General features: G+C 37.6%; 2 protein-coding genes across 16 annotated transcripts in view; one reads left to right on the top strand and one right to left on the bottom strand.

The window, feature by feature from the left end:
• N4BP2L1 (NEDD4 binding protein 2 like 1) overlaps positions 1-19,931 on the bottom strand; it is a 67,311-nt gene that overhangs the window by 29,291 nt on the left and 18,089 nt on the right. For 4 of the 15 annotated variants that reach the window (XR_002181900.2, XM_070800597.1, XM_070800598.1 and 1 more), the window contains 2 exons: positions 18,213-18,281; positions 16,826-16,876 (listed from right to left, as the gene is read on the bottom strand). Coding sequence is in view for 13 of the 15 variants with exons in the window: in XM_070800597.1 (XP_070656698.1) it covers positions 16,826-16,876; positions 18,213-18,281 (120 nt within the window). In the remaining 2 variants the exon portion in view is untranslated. Of the gene's footprint in view, positions 1-1,746; positions 2,002-15,218; positions 16,877-18,212; positions 18,408-19,931 lie in introns of those variants that run through there. The other 11 variants (XR_002181899.2, XM_070800593.1, XM_019971429.2 and 8 more) reach the window with 8 other exon arrangements.
• On the top strand, positions 2,252-14,174 carry LOC139186271 (breast cancer type 2 susceptibility protein homolog; the record flags this gene model as incomplete). The annotated part of the gene is made up of 5 exons (XM_070800555.1): positions 2,252-2,443; positions 2,532-2,670; positions 8,741-8,985; positions 10,902-11,048; positions 11,944-14,174. Coding segments are annotated over 5 exons (1,365 nt in total), but the record flags the coding sequence as incomplete, so codon positions are not given.

Below are 19,931 nucleotides of genomic sequence, written 5' to 3'. Positions count from 1 at the left end.
AGCTCTTCAGATCCTGCCTAGAGTTTATTTCATGATCCTCTACCTTAAGGATAGTTAGTTGTAACACTAAAGTGTGTTACAAACAGCACAGGCTTTAGAACCATGGCTCTACCATTTATTAGCTAAGCAAATAGGAGATAAAATAGCTGTCAAATGGCCACAAAAGATGTTTTAGAATCAAATTGGATAATGTATATAAAGAGTATTGTTGCAAAGTTTTATATAAATGTTATTATTAAAACATCATTTCATATATTAAGGTAATCTACTTCCCAAATTTTTAGACACCTGGGTATCTAATTAATGCAACTTCTAAGATTACTTTGCTAAATAGGGAGAAGAGGGGAAATTTTAGGAAGACAGTTTATTGATTAATATCATTTATTTGATGACAGTAAATGTATATGGCTTTAAGTGGGCCCTCAAAGTAAACACTGCTCTGCTCAGAGAGTGAGCAGTGCTGTTCTGAATAGAATTCCCCTGTATTCCCAAATGTTACAACACAGACTGTCTCAATGGATAGTGAGTCTGATTTTCAAGCCTGCGAGTACAGTTGCTACAAGTCTGTATGGCTTTGTTATGCTTTCCTGAGAAATTATTTGTCTCTGTCTCTTTATGTTTGTTGACGCTTATGAAAACATGGTCTTAATTTCATCCATAAAATTTAACAAAATATTATTCTGGTTTCCTTTTATAGAATTTACTTACAAGGAGAAAGTAGGGGGCAGGATGAGAGCAGGGAGACTAAGTTCTAGACCCTGGCCCTGTGTAGCTGGACAGACCTCAGACCTCCTCCACCACCATCTGCCTGGGAAAGCCTGAGGGTGGCTTATCTCTAAGGGTCTAAGTTTATGTGGTTCTAAGAGATTCACTGAAAGAAAGGTATCATTATCATTCTTAGAGAAAGAAATTGCCATCAGTTTCTAAAATATCTGTTAAAAGGACTTGTTTTCAGTGATAATGTTTAGTTGTTGTGGGGCATCTGAAATCACATAATTTTTTTTAAATTAACGTTTAACCTAAACACTGCCTGTTTAGGAATATCTTTGTAAGGCACAGGGTCCCCCTTCCCAGTATAGACTCAGGTATTAACATGGGTGAGTCAGCAGCAGTCTAGTGGGTTATGTGTCAGAATTCCCATTTATTTTATTTTTGGTTCCTTTATTTTTTGTTAACACTGGGTGAGATTCCTAGGAGGTTCAAATACCAGTTTGCTAAATGACTGGGAGAGAAATGTAGAGACAGAGATAAGTGCTTATAGTACATACCTGTTTTAAATTGTATCTACTGTTCCAGAGAGTTAATGAAATTATACTACAGGGCTAAAAATGGAGGGCTCTTGAGCCAACCCCTGCCTGTATGGCTCTGCAAATTATTTATTGTGTCTGTACCTCAGCTTCATCACCTACCTCATGGAAACAATAACAGTACCTACCTCATAGGATTATTGTAAGAATTAAATGAATTAATACATTACACATACATAGACTTGTTTCTGAAATATCATAAGCATTCAGATGCATTTATAATGTCAGTGTTGATCATTATGATTATTACAGTATATTTATACGTAGGGGTTGTTTTGGCTCTAGGTAAATTTGTCACAAGGATTAGTAAACTGTTTAAGGCACTTGAAAATACCTGTTATGTGATAAACTGACTACATAAATCTCAATTTTTATATTGTCACATCCTTAACATGAACTCAATTCTGTTGTATTTTATCCCCATTTAAAGAGATTCATCTCCAATAGATGAGGTGGTTTATTTCTGTTTTGTTTGCTTTATACTCCAAAATCATCTGCCTCAATATACCAATTGGCCACAGGGTTATTTTAGTGAAGAGCAGTTAAGAGCCTTGAATAATCACAGACAGATGTTGAATGATAAGAAGCAAGCCCAGATCCAGGTGGAACTCAGGAAGGCTATGGAGTCTGCTGAGCAAGGGGAACAGATTTTGCCAAGGGACGTTACACCTGTATGGAAGCTGCGTATCATGAGCTATAAGAGAAAGGAAAAAGATTCAGGTCAGTATGGAGAGTTTTTGTTTTTAATCAATTTTAAGTTTAAAAAATTATTATCTTATTAAATTATTTCAAATGGTAGATCAAGAGTTAAGTGAGTATATATCAGGGGAGACAAAATGGGCTCCCAGTGCCCACAAAATGATAATATATCCCTTGGATCTTTGTAGTCCTCAGTATTTATTTTTAAACAAGATTCTTAATGATTATCATTTCTTCCATTATAATTTGTCTTTTTCCTCTTTCTCTCAATAGTTATATTAAATATCTGGCGTCCATCATCAGAACTATACTCCCTGTTAACAGAGGGAAAGAGATACAGAATCTATCATCTCACAGCATCAAAATCTAAGAGTAAATATGAAAGAGCTAACATACAGTTGACAGCAACAAAAAAGACTCAGTATCAACAACTACCGGTACAAACTTCTCATAATTTTTCAATTTTGATAAATGCATATTAGTTTATAGAATCCATGTATTTTTCTGATTTTTTTTTTCTTGTAGGCTTCAGATGAAATTCTATTACAAATCTATCAGCCAAGGGAGCCCCTTCACTTCAACAAATTATTGGATTCAGACTTCCAGCCGCCTTGTTCTGAGGTGGACCTAATAGGATTTGTAGTTTCTGTTGTGAAAAAAATAGGTAATACACAGTGTATTTAATGGTAGCTTTTTTATGGATGCTTTGGGAAAAGCATTATATTTTAAAATTTATCTTCCTTATGATTAACTGAAGCCACTAATTGACAAGTTTGGTAACTAGTGATTTGAAAGTACATTTGTTTTAACTTGATTCTTAAAGGCAGTTCTAGAATATCACAAGGAAACAACTTATATGCCATTCTGTGCTACTTAAAGAAATTGCTAGAAAATGTTTTGTACCACAGTAATGATTACAAAATAATCTCCTTCTGCAGTTAACTGAGCTATCAAGCCTTCACCTCCTACCTTAGTTTTTATTACTCTTTAACATCTTAGGCAAATTAATCTCTACTTTATTCCATCAATATGACATGGTTCACTCCTCCTTCCATACCCTGTTCCATAGATTTTATCTGCAAACCATGTGCCCAGCTTATGTCTCAACTTTAGCACAAAAGCCTTCCATTTATTGGTAATTTTGTGCCAGGCCCTTTAGCATTTGGTCTCACCACCCCTCCCCCCAGAACTCTGGGCCCCCTTCCCCTTCAGCTGTGCTAACACCTTCCTTGCTATTCTTGCGCCCACTTTCGTCACAGAGCCTTTACACTGCTCCCTCTCCTAGAAACCCTGTCCCCACATTCCCTTGGCTCCTTCAGGCCTCTGGTGAAACGCAGCCGCCTAAGAGGCCTTTCATTGAGCCCCTTTGTAAAAGCTGTATTTCCCCTGCTCCCAACTGAGCACTATTTCTCCCCTTTTTTGCCTTATTTTTCTCCATAGCACCCACCAGCACCTAACTATGTTTTTTTGATCTCCCTCTTCTGGAATGTTAGCTCTCTAAGGGCAGAGACTTTGTTACTGCTGTATCGTCAGCTCTTAAAACAGTGCCAGGTTCAGGGTAGGGTCTCAGATCCATGGATTCCTTGTTGATCAACTTCTCTGTCACAGCTTCTCGCTTTCTCAGCTCTCTGGCTAAGGTTTATCGTCAGTCTTTTTTTCAAGAAGGCTTCAACTGTGCCATATTACAGGAGTTCCTCATATGTTTGAAATGTGAAACTATTGCCCTAATTCTGGGACTGTGTCTTGGCAGGCATAATTATGTAGGATCTTGCTTTCTTTCCTTCCCTCAGAACTTTGTAGAAGTTCCTCTTTTGACATTGAACAGTCTAAAATTTCCCATTTAGGTGATTTTCTTTTTATGTTTAGATGTCTGAAGAACATGTTTTGAGGTCCAAAAGTTCAAGCTGTATCTTATAAACACTCTATACAGTTCTCCTGAAACACAGACGGCCTTTTTATCTGCAAATTCAGGGAATTCCCTGGTGGTCCAGTGATTAGGACTCGGTGCTTTCATTGTTAAGGGGGCCCAGGTTCAATCCCTGGTTGGGGAACTAAGATTCCATAAACTACACTGTGCAGCTAAATAATAATCTGCAGATTCAGTGCTTTCTTTGTATCAGATAAATTCTGTAATATCTTTGAATAAATTTTTTATTTCACTTAGTAGGATTTCTACTTCAAAGCCAGCAGTTAGTCTTATGTTAGATTTTTTTTTAACCTTTTCTCTGCTTCTGTCTTTTCCATCTCCATTCACCATGATTGTATATTAGTAATTTCTGCAATATGTTTTATTCCTTGTGATTTGTAATGCATGCATTTGTCCCATTATAGATAGTTTATTGGTGTCCTCAGTTTCTTTCTTTGATCCTGCAGTCTCCTTTTTGTCTTACAGGACTACTTTTCATCCAATATTCATATCCAAGCTTTTATTTTATTGATTATGTTCCTATTAAGTACAATAGCATGAGTCAGTTTTGAAGACTTCAGAAATTTTCTTTTAGTTTTATTTTTGGGTTGTGCTATGTTCTTTTCTTTTTTGCTTAATGTGTTTTTGTTTACTTGTGTTTTAGTGCTTTGTGGGTTTTTCTTTAACCATAGTATATTAATATACTACATGGTTTTTGTAGCATTTTCATTTCATCTTGTCATATTTGGGTGATTCCAAACATCATTATTATTGTTATAGAGGGTGGGTAATGTTTATTCAGTTTTCAATCAGCATTTATTGAATGCCTGTCATGTGCCAGGCACTGTTCTAAATGCCTAGGTGCATAGCAATGAGAAACAGGCAAATATCCCTGCCCTCATGGAGCCTACATTATGGCTAGGGAGGGAGATCACAAACAAAATAAGTAGCACATCCAGTTTTCTTAGTGTGGCTAAGAAAATGAAGGAGGGAGTGACAGGTAGGATGGGGGAAGGGGAGAGGACTGCAGCTTTAGACAGCAACGTGAGGAAAGATCTCACTGCAAAGGTGGCATCTGGATGAGACCTGAAGGACTAGAGGGAGAGAGGCATGTGGGCATCTTGGTCGGGGTCAGGGGGGCACATTCCAGGAAGGAGTGGCAGTGACAAAGGTCACGTTAGAGAATGACCCTGGTGCCTAAAAGCATTAGCAGCGGCCAGCGAGTGAGCAGTAACAGCTGGGAAGAGGCAGTGGAGGACTGAATTACGGTGTGGGCCTTGCATGAATTCTCTCTCTGAAGGTTTCAAGTAGAGGAGTGACACCCTCTTTCCTTCCAAGGAGCAAGCATCTTTTAATTTCATGGCTGCATTCACCATCTGCAGTGATTTTGGAGCCCAAGAAAATAAAGTCTCTCTGTTTCCATTGCTTCCTCATCTATTTGCTGTGAGTTGATGAGACCAGATGCCATGATCTTAGTTTTTTGAATGTTGAGTTTTAAGTCATCTTTTTCACTGTCCTCTTTCACTTTCAGGAAAAAGCTCTTTAGTTCTTTGCTTTCTGCCATAAGGGCGGTGTTATCTGCATATTTGAGGTTATTGATATTTCTCCCGGGAATCCTGATTCCAGCTTGTGCTTCATCCAGCCCAGCATTTCACATGTACTCTGCATAGAAGTTAAATAAGTCAATACAAGTTAAATAAGGATGACAATATACAGCCTTGATGTACTCGTTTCCCAACTTGGAACCAGTTTGTTGTTCCATGTCCAGTTGTAACTGTTGCTTCTTGACCTGCATAGAGATTTCTCAGGAGGTAGGTCAGGTGGTCTGGTATGGTATTCCCATCTCTTTAAGAATTTTCCATTTGTTGTGATCCATGCAGTCAAAGGCTTTGGCATAGTCAATAAAGCAGAAGCAGATGTTTCTCTGGAATTCTCTTGCTTTTTCTATGATCCAACTGATGTCAATTTGATCTCCAGTTCCTCTGCCTTTTCTAAATCCAGCTTAAACATCTGGCAGTTCATGGTTCATGTACTGTCAAAGCCTCATTTGGAGAATTTTGACCATTACTTTGCTAGCCTGAGATGAATGCAATTGAGTGATAGTTTGAACATTCTTTGGCATTGCCTTTCTTTGAGATTGGAATGAAAACTGACCTTTTCCAGTCCAGTGGCCACTGCTGAGTTTTCCAAATTTGCTGGCATATTGAGTGCATAGCTTGGAAGAAAAGCTATGACCAACGTAGACAGCATATTAAAAAGCAGAGACATTACTTTGCCGACAAAGGTCCGTCTAGTCAAAGCTATGGTTTTTCCAGTAGTCATGTGTAGATGTGAAAGTTGGATTATAAAGAAAGCTGAGCACTGAAGAATTGATGCTTTTGAACTGTGGTGTTGGAGAAGACTCTTGAGAGTCCCTTGGACTGCAAGGATATTAAACCAGTCAATCCTAAAGGAAATCAGTCCTGAATATTCACTGGAAGGGCTGATGCTCAAACAAACTTCAATTGTTTGGTCACCTGATGCGAAGAACTGACTTTTTGGAAAAGACCCTGATGCTGGGAAAGATTGAAGGCAGGAAGAATAGGGGACGACAGAGGATGAGATGGTTGGATGGCATCACTGACTGGATGGACTTAAGTTTGAGTGAGCTCCAGGTGTTGGTGATGGACAGGGAAGCCTGGTGTGCTGCAGTCCATGGGGTTGCAAAGAGTCAGACACAACTGAGCCACTGAACTGAACTGTGACACCCTCTGACTAGGTTTTCTCAGCATCACGCAGGCTGTTCTATTGAGAATAGACTGCAGGGGGGCGTGAGACTCCAAACAGGGAAATCAGCTGGAGGCTATTGTAGAAATTTAGGCAATTGATAATAGTTTGGAGCAAACAAAGCAACAGGAGTGGCCAGGAATAGTCAGATTGTGGTTGTATTTTGAAGGTAGGGGGACAGTGTGGATGAAGAGAAGAATCAAGGACTGAGGGCCAAGGTTTTGTCTGAGCAGCTGGAGGAATGGAGTCACTATATAGAGGGGAGTACGCAAGAAAAACAGGTGGGCAGGGAAGGCCAGGAGCTTTATCAACTAAAGATTTCTACTTGACAGCTGGATATTGTTGTAAGGGAATGGTCTAGGCTGAAGATACAAGTTGGGAAGTCATCAACATACAGGTGATGCTTTAATTCAGGAGACAGGATGAGGTCACTTGGTGTGGGAGTAGGTAGAGAAAAGAGCCAGGGCCTGACTTCGGCCTGTCAGAGGCATTTGATACCACAGAGAGAGGTGAGGCTGACAAGGGAGAGGTGAGACACGGTGTCCAGAGAGGCAGTGTGCAGAGGCCAGGGACTGCACGTGTGGGATGCACAGTTTCTCTTGGAGACAGATGTAAGACTAGTTCTAATGGTCCCACAGCAGATTGTGGTGATGAGGTGAGCTGTGTGAGAGGGACCTGCCAACACCTCATGCAGTTGACTCTCTCTTTCTGTGGTATTGAAGAACAGTTTTTCCCCTCTTAGTTACTGTATGAAGGTGGGGTGTTTTAGTTGCTATCCACTGTTTATTCCCATTATCCCTGGAAGATACTGTGTTGCAGATCATTTTCCCTAGTTCAGCAAGTAGCCCCATGTATTCATTCATCTGCTGAACCACAAACTTAAGCAACATATTATCTGAAGGCTGGAAGTCCAAAATCAAGGTACTGGCAGGGTGGGTTCCTTCTGAGAAAGAATCTGTCCTGTGCCTCACTCCAGGAGGCTATGGCCTTCCTTGGCTTGTAGATGCCTCACCCAGGCTCTGCCTTCTTCACCTGGCAGTCTCCTTGTGTGCATGTCTGTGTCCAATTCTCCCTTTTCATAAGGACATTCAGTCAGGATGTACTGAAATGAAACTTCAACTTGATTTTTTTAGCAAACACTGTTTGCCAGTAAGGTCACATTCACAGGTTAGGATGTCAACATCTTTTATGGGGACACAACTCAACCCATAACTAGAGCCGTTTTCATTATTTCTGATTATTTCTATTTGCTTTTCTTCAGATTTAAGAATAAAAGAATTCTTAAAATGGGTGTTCTCTCACCAGTGTGGAGAAGGAGACTAGAAGCTGAGCCCTGTTGTGCTTCATTCTGTCCTACAACCTGTTTCTTTCTTTCATCACTAGTTCTTAAACTTTATATTAGGATATGCCTTATTTGTATGTCATTGGTAGACATTTCTTTCTTTTTTTATTTAGTTTGATGTCAAGTGTTAGTGGGAGAAATTTCTATCAGAAAGTTTCAAAGTGCCACCCTAAACCTGAAGTACCAGTTCTCCAATACCCAACTCTGATCATGAGGTTTCTTGGCCTAAAATCTTCGGTGGCTTCCTGTCCCTTAGAAAATGAAATATAAACTCCTTCCGATGCCTGAAAAAGCCTTCAGCCTCCTGCCTTAAGCCACCGCCCCACAAACCTCAGCTACTTAGTTTCACATTCTTGGCACACTAAAATATTTAACATTCCTACCTTGAAAAAGTCATTCACTTTGCTTAGAATGCCCTCTTCCTTCCCATCTTGATGAATTTTCCCTATTCACTATTCAGCTTACATGTTTCCTGCTTCCCCATGGCCTCTGTAACAGAATGTGTTGTCATACTGCGTTGAAATGTTAGCACCATAAGCAACAGGTCCTGAGCTGTTTAAAATCCTGAGCTTTTCCTAAATTTAGTTATTTTGGTTTGTTTTTACCATTAGCATACACAAAATAAATGGCCATACTTAAGAGTTTCCTTATATTTTAAAATTTATCCAGTATATATAAGTGAAGTTTTTTATTTTCTGGCTTTTGTTTTTTCCATTTTAGGTATTGTTCCTTTGGTCTATTTGTCAGATGAATGCCATAATTTATTGGCAATAAAGTTTTGGATAGATCTTAATGAGGACATTATTAAACCTCACATGTTAATTGCTGCAAGCAACCTCCAGTGGCGACCAGGGTGTAAATTGGGAATTCCTACTTTATTTGCTGGAGATTTTTCCATGTTTTCTGCCAGTCCTAAGGAAGGCCATTTTCAAGAGACATTCCACAAAATGAAAAATACTGTTGAGGTAAAATTAGCCTTGAGCATTACCATACATGTTGGCATTTTCCTATTTTGACAGTCAGATGTCAAGCAAGTGGCAGCTTTTATGAAAATTGGATAGTTGACATATAATGTGAGATTTTATCATATATTAATTGTTCATGAACCTGAGGAGATGGTGAGTGACAGCCATCAGGGACTAAAGAATGATTTGACAGGAACCGAATTAGGAAAAATTGTGAGAAGGATGTTCAGAGATGTAGACCATGTAGGCAAACTGGAAATTGGTAACAAGAATTATATGTTACCCGTGGTTTACAGCACATGGCAATGTAATCAGTTAATATGTAGATTGCAAATTTACGTTCTAGGGACTTCCCTGGCAGTTGAGTGGTTAAGACTCCATGCTTCCATTGCAAGTGGTACAGGTTCAACCTGGTCAGGAACTAAGATACTGCATGCCACGTGGAATGGCCATAAAAGCAAAAAAACACTTTCTAAATTAACATTTTAAACTCCATATCTACTATTTTATCATTTATACCTCTTTGATTTAAAATAATACCAAATAGGAGAACAAAATTTACTGAGTACTTACTGTACATCTGGCCTTGTAAGCCAGTCTCATTTAATGCTCCCACCAACCCTGGGTAGGGAAGATCCCTTGGAGGAGGAAATGGCAATCCACTCCAGTGTCCTCGCCTGGAAAATCCCGTGGATGGAGGAGCCTGGCAGGCTAGAGTCCACGGGGTCGCAAAGAGTCAGACACGACTGAGCAACTTCACTTTTCACCATCCCTATAATGTAGGGAACTGTTTTCCCATTTCATTGATGAGAAACAGAAGTCACACATCCACATTGGTAGAACCAGGATTCATGCTTAAGCCATCTGAATGCAGGGTCCAGACTATTATTAACTACCATGCAGTGCTGCCTCCTAATAAAATTTGGCATTTTATAAATGCTAACTTGTAAAAATAAAAATCTGTAAAAGATAAGCCTTTTAGTTCTGTAGTTTAATATTTGAAATATGTTATTCAGAATTCATATAAATAAAATTCTATTTTAAAAGCATTAGCTATATAAAGTTTGTATAATATTCTACCTGGACTCAATGTACATCATGAATAACAATACCCTAATTTATTTATGGCTTCTAAACTGGGGGCTGTAAATGTAAACTGGGGGTTACATTCACTATTTGGTTCCATTGTGGAGTACTTACTGTTTATATCCTACATTTTCTCTGACAACTTTCAAGGGCAGTTCATTTACATATCATTTAAAATTTTAACAAAATAGTGATAAATTAGGTTAAACCATAACCAAACTGCTGCTATTTGACCCTTTGTGACTTCTGGAAGTACAGTTTAGGAAGTGGTATAACCTGTATGTTATTTCAGTTAATTCTTAGAACAGACATGAAGACGTTCTCATTTTGAAAGTGAATATTGCTCAGTTGTGTCCGACTCTTTGTGACCTATGGACTGTATGGTTCATGGAATTCTCCAGGCCAGAATACTGTAGTGGGTAGCCTTTCCCTTCTCCAGAGGATCTTCCCAACCCAGAGATCAAACCCAGGTCTCCCCCATTGCAGGCAGATTCTTTACCAGCTGAGCCACCAGGGAAGCCCCAGAACACTGGAGTGGGTAGCCTATCCCTTCTCCAGGACATCTTCCTGACCCAGGATATCTCTTTCCCTCACACACACACCCTCTTTCCTTCTCTCCCTCTAACAATTAAGGTCTTCTTAATCACTGATGTAGCTTTTGCATTTTTATACTGGTGAATTATTTGACAGTTGCTATCAAATTTGGGGTGTCTCATTTTTTTTCTGGTCTGCATTTTTTTATTTCAGGTTTTAAAGGTAACATTTTCTGAAAACATATGAATGTATAGGTTTGCATTTTACAAACCAGCTTTTCCAATTTATTTTCTTAGAATATTGATACGTTTTGTGAGGATGCAAAAAACAAGCTGATTCGTTTACTTAATGCAAGTAATCCCAAGTGGTCCACCCCAACTAAAGACTGTACTTCAGCACCACCCACTGCTCAAACAGTCCTTGGTTCAGGAAATAAGTTTCCGGTAAGTTAATCTAAATTTAACAGATTTTATAAATATTCTATAGAGAGGCAACAATATATTCTGATGTATACCTAGTAAACGTGATAAAATGTAATTAAACTTAATTAGAAAGTGTCATTATTAGTGCCTCCTATAGGTATAGACTACCTGGAAAGTTTATCTTGTTTATTGAAGCCAGAATGTAACACTCTGTGGGGGCAAATTTTGTAAATGGGTGCTTTCATTTTTAGCATTCCCAGTACACATGACTGAGAAGACGTTTTTGCCCATGTCTTTTTGCTCAGAGGACTATGCTATATAATTAGGGTTGTTTCTAAGCTCAGTATAACTCTTTAAATCACAATAAAGGGAAATCGAGCTAAAGTCTGTAATTTTGGCTAAAGACTAGTTCTTAAGTAGCTAAACTTGCTAAGTTATATATATTAACTCATTTAACCTTCACAACAACCCTGAGATAAAAATTATCTACAGTTTACGAACAAGGAAACTATGACATACAGGGGTTAAGCATTTGCCTCCAGTCACAATCTAGAAAAGTAGGAACATAGGCTGTGTTCTTAAAATGATTTAAAAATGCTTATTTTTGTTTAACCTGTTAATAACAAAAAGATTAAAGCATAAATTATGTCTCCTACCCCCTTTTTGCTTTTACTACAATTATTCTTCATCTTTATTTTCATGTCATTTTTATATCCTCTTATGCAACAATCTTTCCTTCTGGAATAAAAATAATAATATTAATGTCTCTTGAAATCATAGCCACTAGGGGAGTGAAAGTGTGTGGAATTTGTATGTTTAAATACTTTTTAATAAAAGATAATTTGATTTTATTTCATATATTAGGATGTAATTATATAGGCTACTTCTTTGTTTTTTTTTGTTTTTTTTTTATTAGCTGTCTTCTCCCAGTAGTGAGATGAATTACCAAAGTCCATTATCACTTTGTAAGCTAAATGAGAAGTCTGTCTGCACACCTGTATCAGCCCAAGTGACTTCAAAGTCTTGTTGCAAAGGGGAAAAAGAGACTGATGACCCAAAAAGCTGCAAAAAGAGAAGAGCCTTGGATTTCTTGAGTAGACTGCCTGTACCCCCACCTGTTAGTCCCATTTGTACATTTGTTTCTCAAGCTGCACAGAAGGCATTTCAGCCACCACGGAGTTGTGGCACCAAATATGAAACACCTATGAAGAAAAACGAATTGAATTCTCCTCAGATGACTCCATGTAAAAAATTTAACGACATTTCTCTTTTGGAAAGTGATTCGATAGCTGATGAAGAACTTGCACTGATAAATACCCAAGCCCTTTTATCTGGTTCAGCAGGAGGAAATCAACTTACATCTATCAGTAAGTCCACCAGGACTGTTCCCACTAGTCCTAAGGATTATGTTGGACTGAAAAGGCCTTACACTACATCTGTGATCAAAGAACGAGAGAATTCCCCAGCCAGGACTGAAGAACAGGAGACTAATATTCCGGACACAAGTGCAATAAAAAACAGATCCAAGAGACTGCAAAGGCGACAGAAACCAAAATGACAATAAATTAGTTACTGACTCAACCTTTCCAGTTTGTAAAACATACACAGTTTCAAACTGTATATCGGAATTTGCATAATGAGTAAAGGAAGGAAATAGTTAAAAGTTTATCTGTGGTTTGTATATCACAGAAATGCTCTTCCCCTTTTTCTTTATTGGTATATGACAATAAATTAGTTACTGACTCAACCTTTCCAGTTTGTAAAACATACACAGTTTCAAACTGTATATCGGAATTTGCATAATGAGTAAAGGAAGGAAATAGTTAAAAGTTTATCTGTGGTTTGTATATCACAGAAATGCTCTTCCCCTTTTTCTTTATTGGTATATTCTTATTTCAATTATATATCTTAAAATTGTGTAACTGTATATTAACTAATCAAGAAAATCTCCTTTAAATCTTTATGACTGGGTTTGATCACTGTAAGTATTACAAATGAAGTAAACACAACTGTTTCTTTTAGATTGTGTCCTTATAACTACAGGAAATTAAGTAAAGTTATTTTGACTCACATAATTCTTTTTGGTTTAGTTCCATTTTAGGTTTGTTTTTAAGAGGTAACCCACTATGAACCAGTTTTTCATAATGCACATGTTGGTTCTAATACAGTTTTTTCCTGATCAAAAAAGTCACGATGAGTAAGATATTATAGTGGTGTTTTCTTTCGACCAGTTCTTCATCCTTAAGTCAGCATGACTACAAGAAAAACAGAACCCTCTGTGCACTTCCTTTTTTGATGCCATTTTGATCTGTAAAATTAAATTATTTATTAAAAGTTGAAATACTTTAAATCAGAAACAGACTTCATTGTGTTAATTTGTCTTTATTTCTTAACAAAATGATCATCTGGACTGCAACTTAAGAGAAAATCTTTCTTTCAAATTGGCACTGATTGTCCTTGCTTTTAGTCCTATCACAGGAGTCGGCAAGCAGTCCCTTTTAAACCTAGTTTTCTCCAACCACCAAAGCAGATGAGAACCATTCAATTTAAGATGGTATTCTCATTTGTTACTTTAAAAAGAGGAAAAAGAGAAAGCAGTTCAAACTAGGAGCTAAGAGCATAAAGTGTTTTAGTATGTCTTAAATTTATATACAATATCCTGTTTTTAAATCTCATTATAAACACACCTTAAAGCCAAGAATAAATCCTTTTAAAAAGCAATTTTCTTCCTTCCATAACTGTGACCCATGTTTTTTCTTGCTTCTAAAAATTAACATAATAGTCTCTTCTGCTATTCTTTTTAACTTAAGTGTTCTGCCAGTCTTGTTAATGTGATTTAACTTTTTTTCATAAAACAATTTGGTCTTCATGTCCTAATCATTTTCCCAATGATCCACACACTAGAACAGGGAATAAAACTTGAGTCTCAGCTGAACAGAAAGAATTATAAGAATTCAGCCTTTTTGTTTCTTGAAAAAACTTAACCTATAACCTCTTTCATTTTTCATTAGCATTTAGACTACCCATAATGGAGGCATCTAACATACACTCTGCTGTTTATAAACTGTAAATAATATAGCCAAGCTATATAAATGTGAAGCTTGAGTACCTATGGATATTGTCCCCCCAAAAGTGACAATTTAATGATTACAAAGTCATCAATGTACACTGCATGATAAGGGGTAAATGGTAAAAGCGATTTGTGTTACTCAACAATCACTTAATGAGAGCCTCTTGTGTATAAAGCACTCTGCCAACCCTGTGAGTAATGCAAATGTGAATGCACAAAACAAGTCAGTGTTAAGTGTTCAAAAATTTTTTTAAATCAGGAGTCATGGGTGTTGAAAGAAAAAATGGGTCATTTCTAGATGGGATAAACAAAGTTGGTGGCATTTTATTAATTTTATGCTCCCAAAAAGGCAAATGTAGCAGGGAACTATTCTGAGCTCATTCAGAGTAGGACAAATACAAAGTAGCCCTGCCCAGGCCAGGTGAACCAGAAACCCTAAGCAGAGAGTCAGAAGTAAATCAGGAGGGCTTGAGTTATGATCCTTCAGCTGCTCCTATGGGACTGAGCAAAGGCACTCTCATCTGGACCCTCTGACACTTCTCACCTCTACTATCCTAAATGAGTCAAGCCACCCACACTGACCTAGTTCTGCACTGACTAGGGACCATGTTGACTAGGATTACCCAGGACCATCTGGGGTCTGGAAAACAGGAGTACTGTTAATGTGGATTATCATCATTATTAGATTATTATGTGTTAAGCTTGGATACACAGAATTTAGCCAAACTATACTTGAGATTCATTCAAATTCACTTAATTTTAGTTTGTTGGGCAAATTCTGCTACTCAAAGGAGACATCAATTTTTTTAAATGTTAATGAAAAAATTACAGATCATTGCTGGTAATCATCAAGATGTTGAATAGATTTCAATAATACTAGATATGGAATATTAAAGTAATACAGTCTTTCTAATGTATAGAGATCAAATAATTTATACACACAAGTAAAATATAAAGTTGCTTTTATCTTTACCTCTGTGTTTCCTAGTCATTAAAGAAGATGGGTAAATATAGTTATAGAAAAACTAGTTCTTAATAGGGTAGAATTTTGTGGAATTTATGGTAAATAAGTTTTTTATTTTCTTAAACCCCCCAAAATTAGATTCAATGACAAGTCCATATAAAGCAATACCATATATAATTTTTAATAACCATAAAAGCACCATTATATAGAACACTTAAAATAATGCTTCACAAAACATTAGAAAGAAGTTGTTGGCCAACAAGAAATAAAGCATACATCCTACATGGTCTTATCTGTGGTCTCACACCAAATTAATCTGATTCCAACCTGTTAAAATTTGATTTGGATTCATAAATTCAATTTTAATATAAGAACTGTAGTAGAACTTTGTCTTAATGCCTCACAAAACACTCAGACTGCTCCTTATAAGAGGAGCATGACTTTTCCTGTTTCCATGTGAGGACATTCTGGATGCTTCATTCCTTGTACGCCCAAAACTTTGGCGCTGCCAACTGATAATACACGTTTATAGGAATAATTTTTAAAAATTGCTTGATTATTCCTCTTAAAAATTGGTGTTTTATAAAGGCAGGCTTGTTTTATATACACTGTTAGCTCAACAGCCAAACAGGTTTATCCCTGTTATCAAACAGGTTTAACCCTGTTTGATAAAGTGGTAGTTAAAACACAAGATGTGACTTGAAACAATGACACTGATTTTCCTAATAGATATTTCTAACAATGACACATCACTAAAATAAAGGGATAATCTCCCAAAGTGTCTACCTCGAAAGACAATATTCCCTTAGGTGTATACTTCCTGATGGCTCAGACAATAAAGCGTCTGCCTGCAATGCGGGAGACCCAGGCTTGATCCCTGGGTTGGGAAGATCCCCTGGAGAAGGAAATGGCAATCAACTCCAGGACTATTCCCTGGAAAATCCCATGGACAGAGGAGCCTGGTAGGCTACAGTCCATGGGGTCGCAAAGAGTTGGACACGACTGAGTGACTTCACTATATACTTCCTGATGTCTTCATCTTAAAGGAAAATCAATATCATCATTACAGCCACACATCTCACATTTTTGGATACACAGATGATCAAAAGTAGCAGTGGCACTAAAAAATTGTTCCTGCCTACTATTTCTCCTCCATCTTTCCAACTTTCCTGATGGAGATGAATTTCCTGAAAAAATAGACTGCTTCAGAGAAAGGGCTACTGAAGCTTTATATTAAAAACAGTTCATTAATGAGCCTATGTGGTTGATTACGTTCTTGGGTATGTTCTCAGGTTTCAGTTTTGAATTAGTTCTTTCCCTAGAGAAAGGATTTTGTTTAATCAAATCGGCAGAATTCCCAGCATCAGACCATGCACATAGGATCACTTTAACAAATGCTTGTTGAAGAGGCATCTAACGACTTCTGCACAGAAACTCTCAGGCTTGACTATTTACACTGGAATTAGAGCTCTGACTACCACTGAACGGAGAATAAATACCAAAAATTGAAGTAAAAACTGATTTAGGAAAATTCGGAATGCCCATAAGAGAGGCCTCTAATACCCATGGTGACAACCACCCCTTCTGTTAAAGGAGCTCTCATTAGTGAAGCTGCCATGCGCCCTCCGGTGTGGGAACTCTGCATAGGTGTTCCAGTACCCTGCACCGTTGGAAGGAGATGCATTATTCCTGTCCTGGTTTCTGTTTGCTCTGCTTGGTTTTTCTGCGTGCAGCACACTGTAAAAGGTAACATCATGTTCATACCGTTCTTTCATTCGGTGTATTTTCTCTCTTGGGACTCCATGAATGTTTCTTCTACGTGGAAAAAAGAAATGCAAATGTTTAGTTAAGGCAGCATATCAAAATGAGTTATATTTTACAAGTGTTTGTAGTTTATAAGTCCTGTATTATTACACAGATATGCACTCCCTATTCTCAGGATGGAACTCTGACAAAAGCAAAACATCGTGTTAAGCAGTTATCGTTCAGCTCAACTGTTTTTCATGCGGCCCTGCACACCCCCAAACTACCCTGGGGCTAGCAAAGAGCTAAAACATCAAAAAATGCTCTGTTTCTGGAAATCTCAATTCTGTGCTTCAAAACATAAGAGCACCATGAGCTCTTCTTATGTGTTTGCCAATTTGTTATGCATATATCTATAATCACTTATGTCAGTCTTAGATACTTCTAGATCCTTATTAAAACAACATTCTTCAATTCTCATGGACATGAGGATCAATTGGGGATATAGTTTTGAAATGTAATTATCAGAGATTTCAACTAAGAACGGGGTCCATGAACTAGGACTTTTAAAAATATTAATCTTATTATTTATTTTTTGGCTGTGGTAGGTCTTTGTTGCCACAGTACAGGGGCTTTCTCTAGTAGCGGGGCACAGGCCTCTCATTGCAGTGGCTTCTCTGTTGCAGAGAACGGGCTCTAGGTGTGTGGCTTCAGGAGTTGTGACATGTGGACTCAGTGGATACAGCTCCCAGACTCAGTAGTTGTGATGCACGTACTTACTGCTGCTCTGCAGCACGTAGGATCCTCTTGGACCAGGGATCAAATCAGCATTCCTTGCATTGCAAGGCAGATTCTCAACCACTGGACCACCAGGGATGCTCCATGAACTAGGATTTTAACAGTCACCTCAGCTGATTCTGACAGAGGTGATTCACACATCCCTTGGGAAACACTATCTGCTTGTAACCATAAGATGAATTAGACTTATTCCTAAAAAGTAAATTCTGACCTCACTGGTTACTTTAAATCATTGACATTACCAAATAGCACAGATGGTGAATTATCAGAACCCATGCATTCAATCAACAAGTTAGTATTATTTGGACATTTATTGCTTTACAAACTAGAAGCAGCATATAGACCATAAATGAACCACAGACTGTTCAATATCTGAAGGTCTTTGTTTAGCCTAAGTGCAAAAACACCACTCACAAGTGCAATCCCATGCAGAGGAAAGTGCTTTTAAATGTCCATTAATGAAGAAGCATTTTAGCAGAATGTTAAATATGTCCTTTTTGAGGACCAAGTCCAAGCCAAGATTTAGCATTTAGCATTATATTAGAAAACTGACCCCAAAGTAAAGTCTTTCACATTAATAATTCCAAAGTTATCAATTTCCAAGAATTACCATTTCTGGCCTGAAAACTACCATGTCCATTTCCAGCCTGAAAAGATTCTTTTGTTCGGTCTGAAATACCTGAAAATAGCAGGATACATAATGAGGAGCTAGAAAAACAAAGAAGTACCTTGCTAACTCTTGGACGTTGAATTTCCAGCGAGTGTCAGGTTCTCGGAATATAACTTCATAGTTATTTTCAAGTGCCTGATTTTTCAAAAGTACATAAAACATTGAAGACATGGTATGTATGTTTGGGAATGTTTATGCTGCCATTTAACATTTACTACAAATCTTTTCTAACATTCCTTTTGTTTAACCAGTAATTTAATGCCTTAATTTATGTTAACAAATACAGTTGGTACATATCCATACTTAGCCACACTCAGATTATATTATGGTTCCCAATGATAACTTTTCAGTAATTCTATCTACTATGTAGGAAAACGACAAAGTTCTTTGTTTTGAACCTTTAAAAAGATAGATCGTTGAACTAGTTTTAAATTCCCTGTCCATAGGAATGAGCAATGAATTCCAATGGTTTCCCAAAGTCCCGTATATGTGATTATCATAGGTTCACTGGCATCAAGTGCCTTGGCTAGTCCTCACAGCTTGGTTTACAAAGTGAGAGTACCAGAGGCACAGAGCTTGGGAAATAAAAATGATTTCCACATACTTCACACATTCTTCCCTCCAAAAAGTAGCTCTCCCATCCATGCCACATAGTTTGGCTCAATTCACTGTGCCATATTTCCTTGAGTTTAGAAAATGATTACCATTTCCATGGAAACATCAAATGTTCTTTGCATTAATTAACGGACTACTACTTATTTTATCTCAAGGTGAACTTTCTGTTATGACTACTGTTTGTTGTGTTATAAAATACAGAATAAAATGGGCTAAGTAAGGGGATTTCCTCTTCATTCTTTAGATGGAGACTTCTAATTTCAGAAGGGTATCAAATATCATACGTGAAAAATATCTAGTTTCTGTGTCTTAGTAGTAGCTGTGGATAGCTGGGAAAGATTGTGCATATCTAGAAATTAGAAAACAAAAAGTAAAATAACTTCCCTTAAGCTACTCTCAGTTAAGCCCTGCCTCTTGGTTCTGAGTTGTGCCTTAATTAACCTGACTCTTCATATCCCTGTCCATTTTTCTCCTAAGTGGATGTTTGATCCATGAACTGAAGTAACCACAAAGTTGATGCTCATTATGTCCTACATTCAGCAAAGTCCCACAGTCTGGGCCTAAGTAAAACTGATGAAAGTATCTAGACAAAAGCACACCTCTATGTAAGATACTGTGCCCAAAATATTAAAAAAAAAAAGCTTAAAAACAGGCTGCCATGAGTCCAGTTTTAGAGATTCACTTTAAAATTAGCCAAGTAGGGAGAATACTCAGCTGTTTTCTTCCTCTCCCTGTTTGTGGATCTTTTCTCCTTATTACATGCAGTAAGGAATGAAAACATATTAGCACAAAAGATGAAATATGTCTGAAAAGTAGATCATACATACTTCATAAATAAAGAAAAATGTACACATTGCTTCATTCATCTGTTCTGACAGTAGATGGCTTAACTGTTACCTTTATATGTGCATTTATATTTGTATTCTAATATCTTAATAGGGTTACAGCGTTACTCCTGAATCTGTTTTTAAACTAAGAAATTCATTGCCCTGGAACTCCATGCAGCAGCAGCACCACATAGCACTGAAGTCCCCAGCGTGGCAA

The sequence above is a fragment of the Bos indicus genome, chromosome 12, assembly GCF_029378745.1.
Source record: "Bos indicus isolate NIAB-ARS_2022 breed Sahiwal x Tharparkar chromosome 12, NIAB-ARS_B.indTharparkar_mat_pri_1.0, whole genome shotgun sequence".
Classification (NCBI taxonomy): domain Eukaryota; kingdom Metazoa; phylum Chordata; class Mammalia; order Artiodactyla; family Bovidae; genus Bos; species Bos indicus.
The sequence above is the reverse complement of the archived record's forward strand: the minus strand, read 5'-3'. Positions and strand labels throughout refer to the sequence as shown.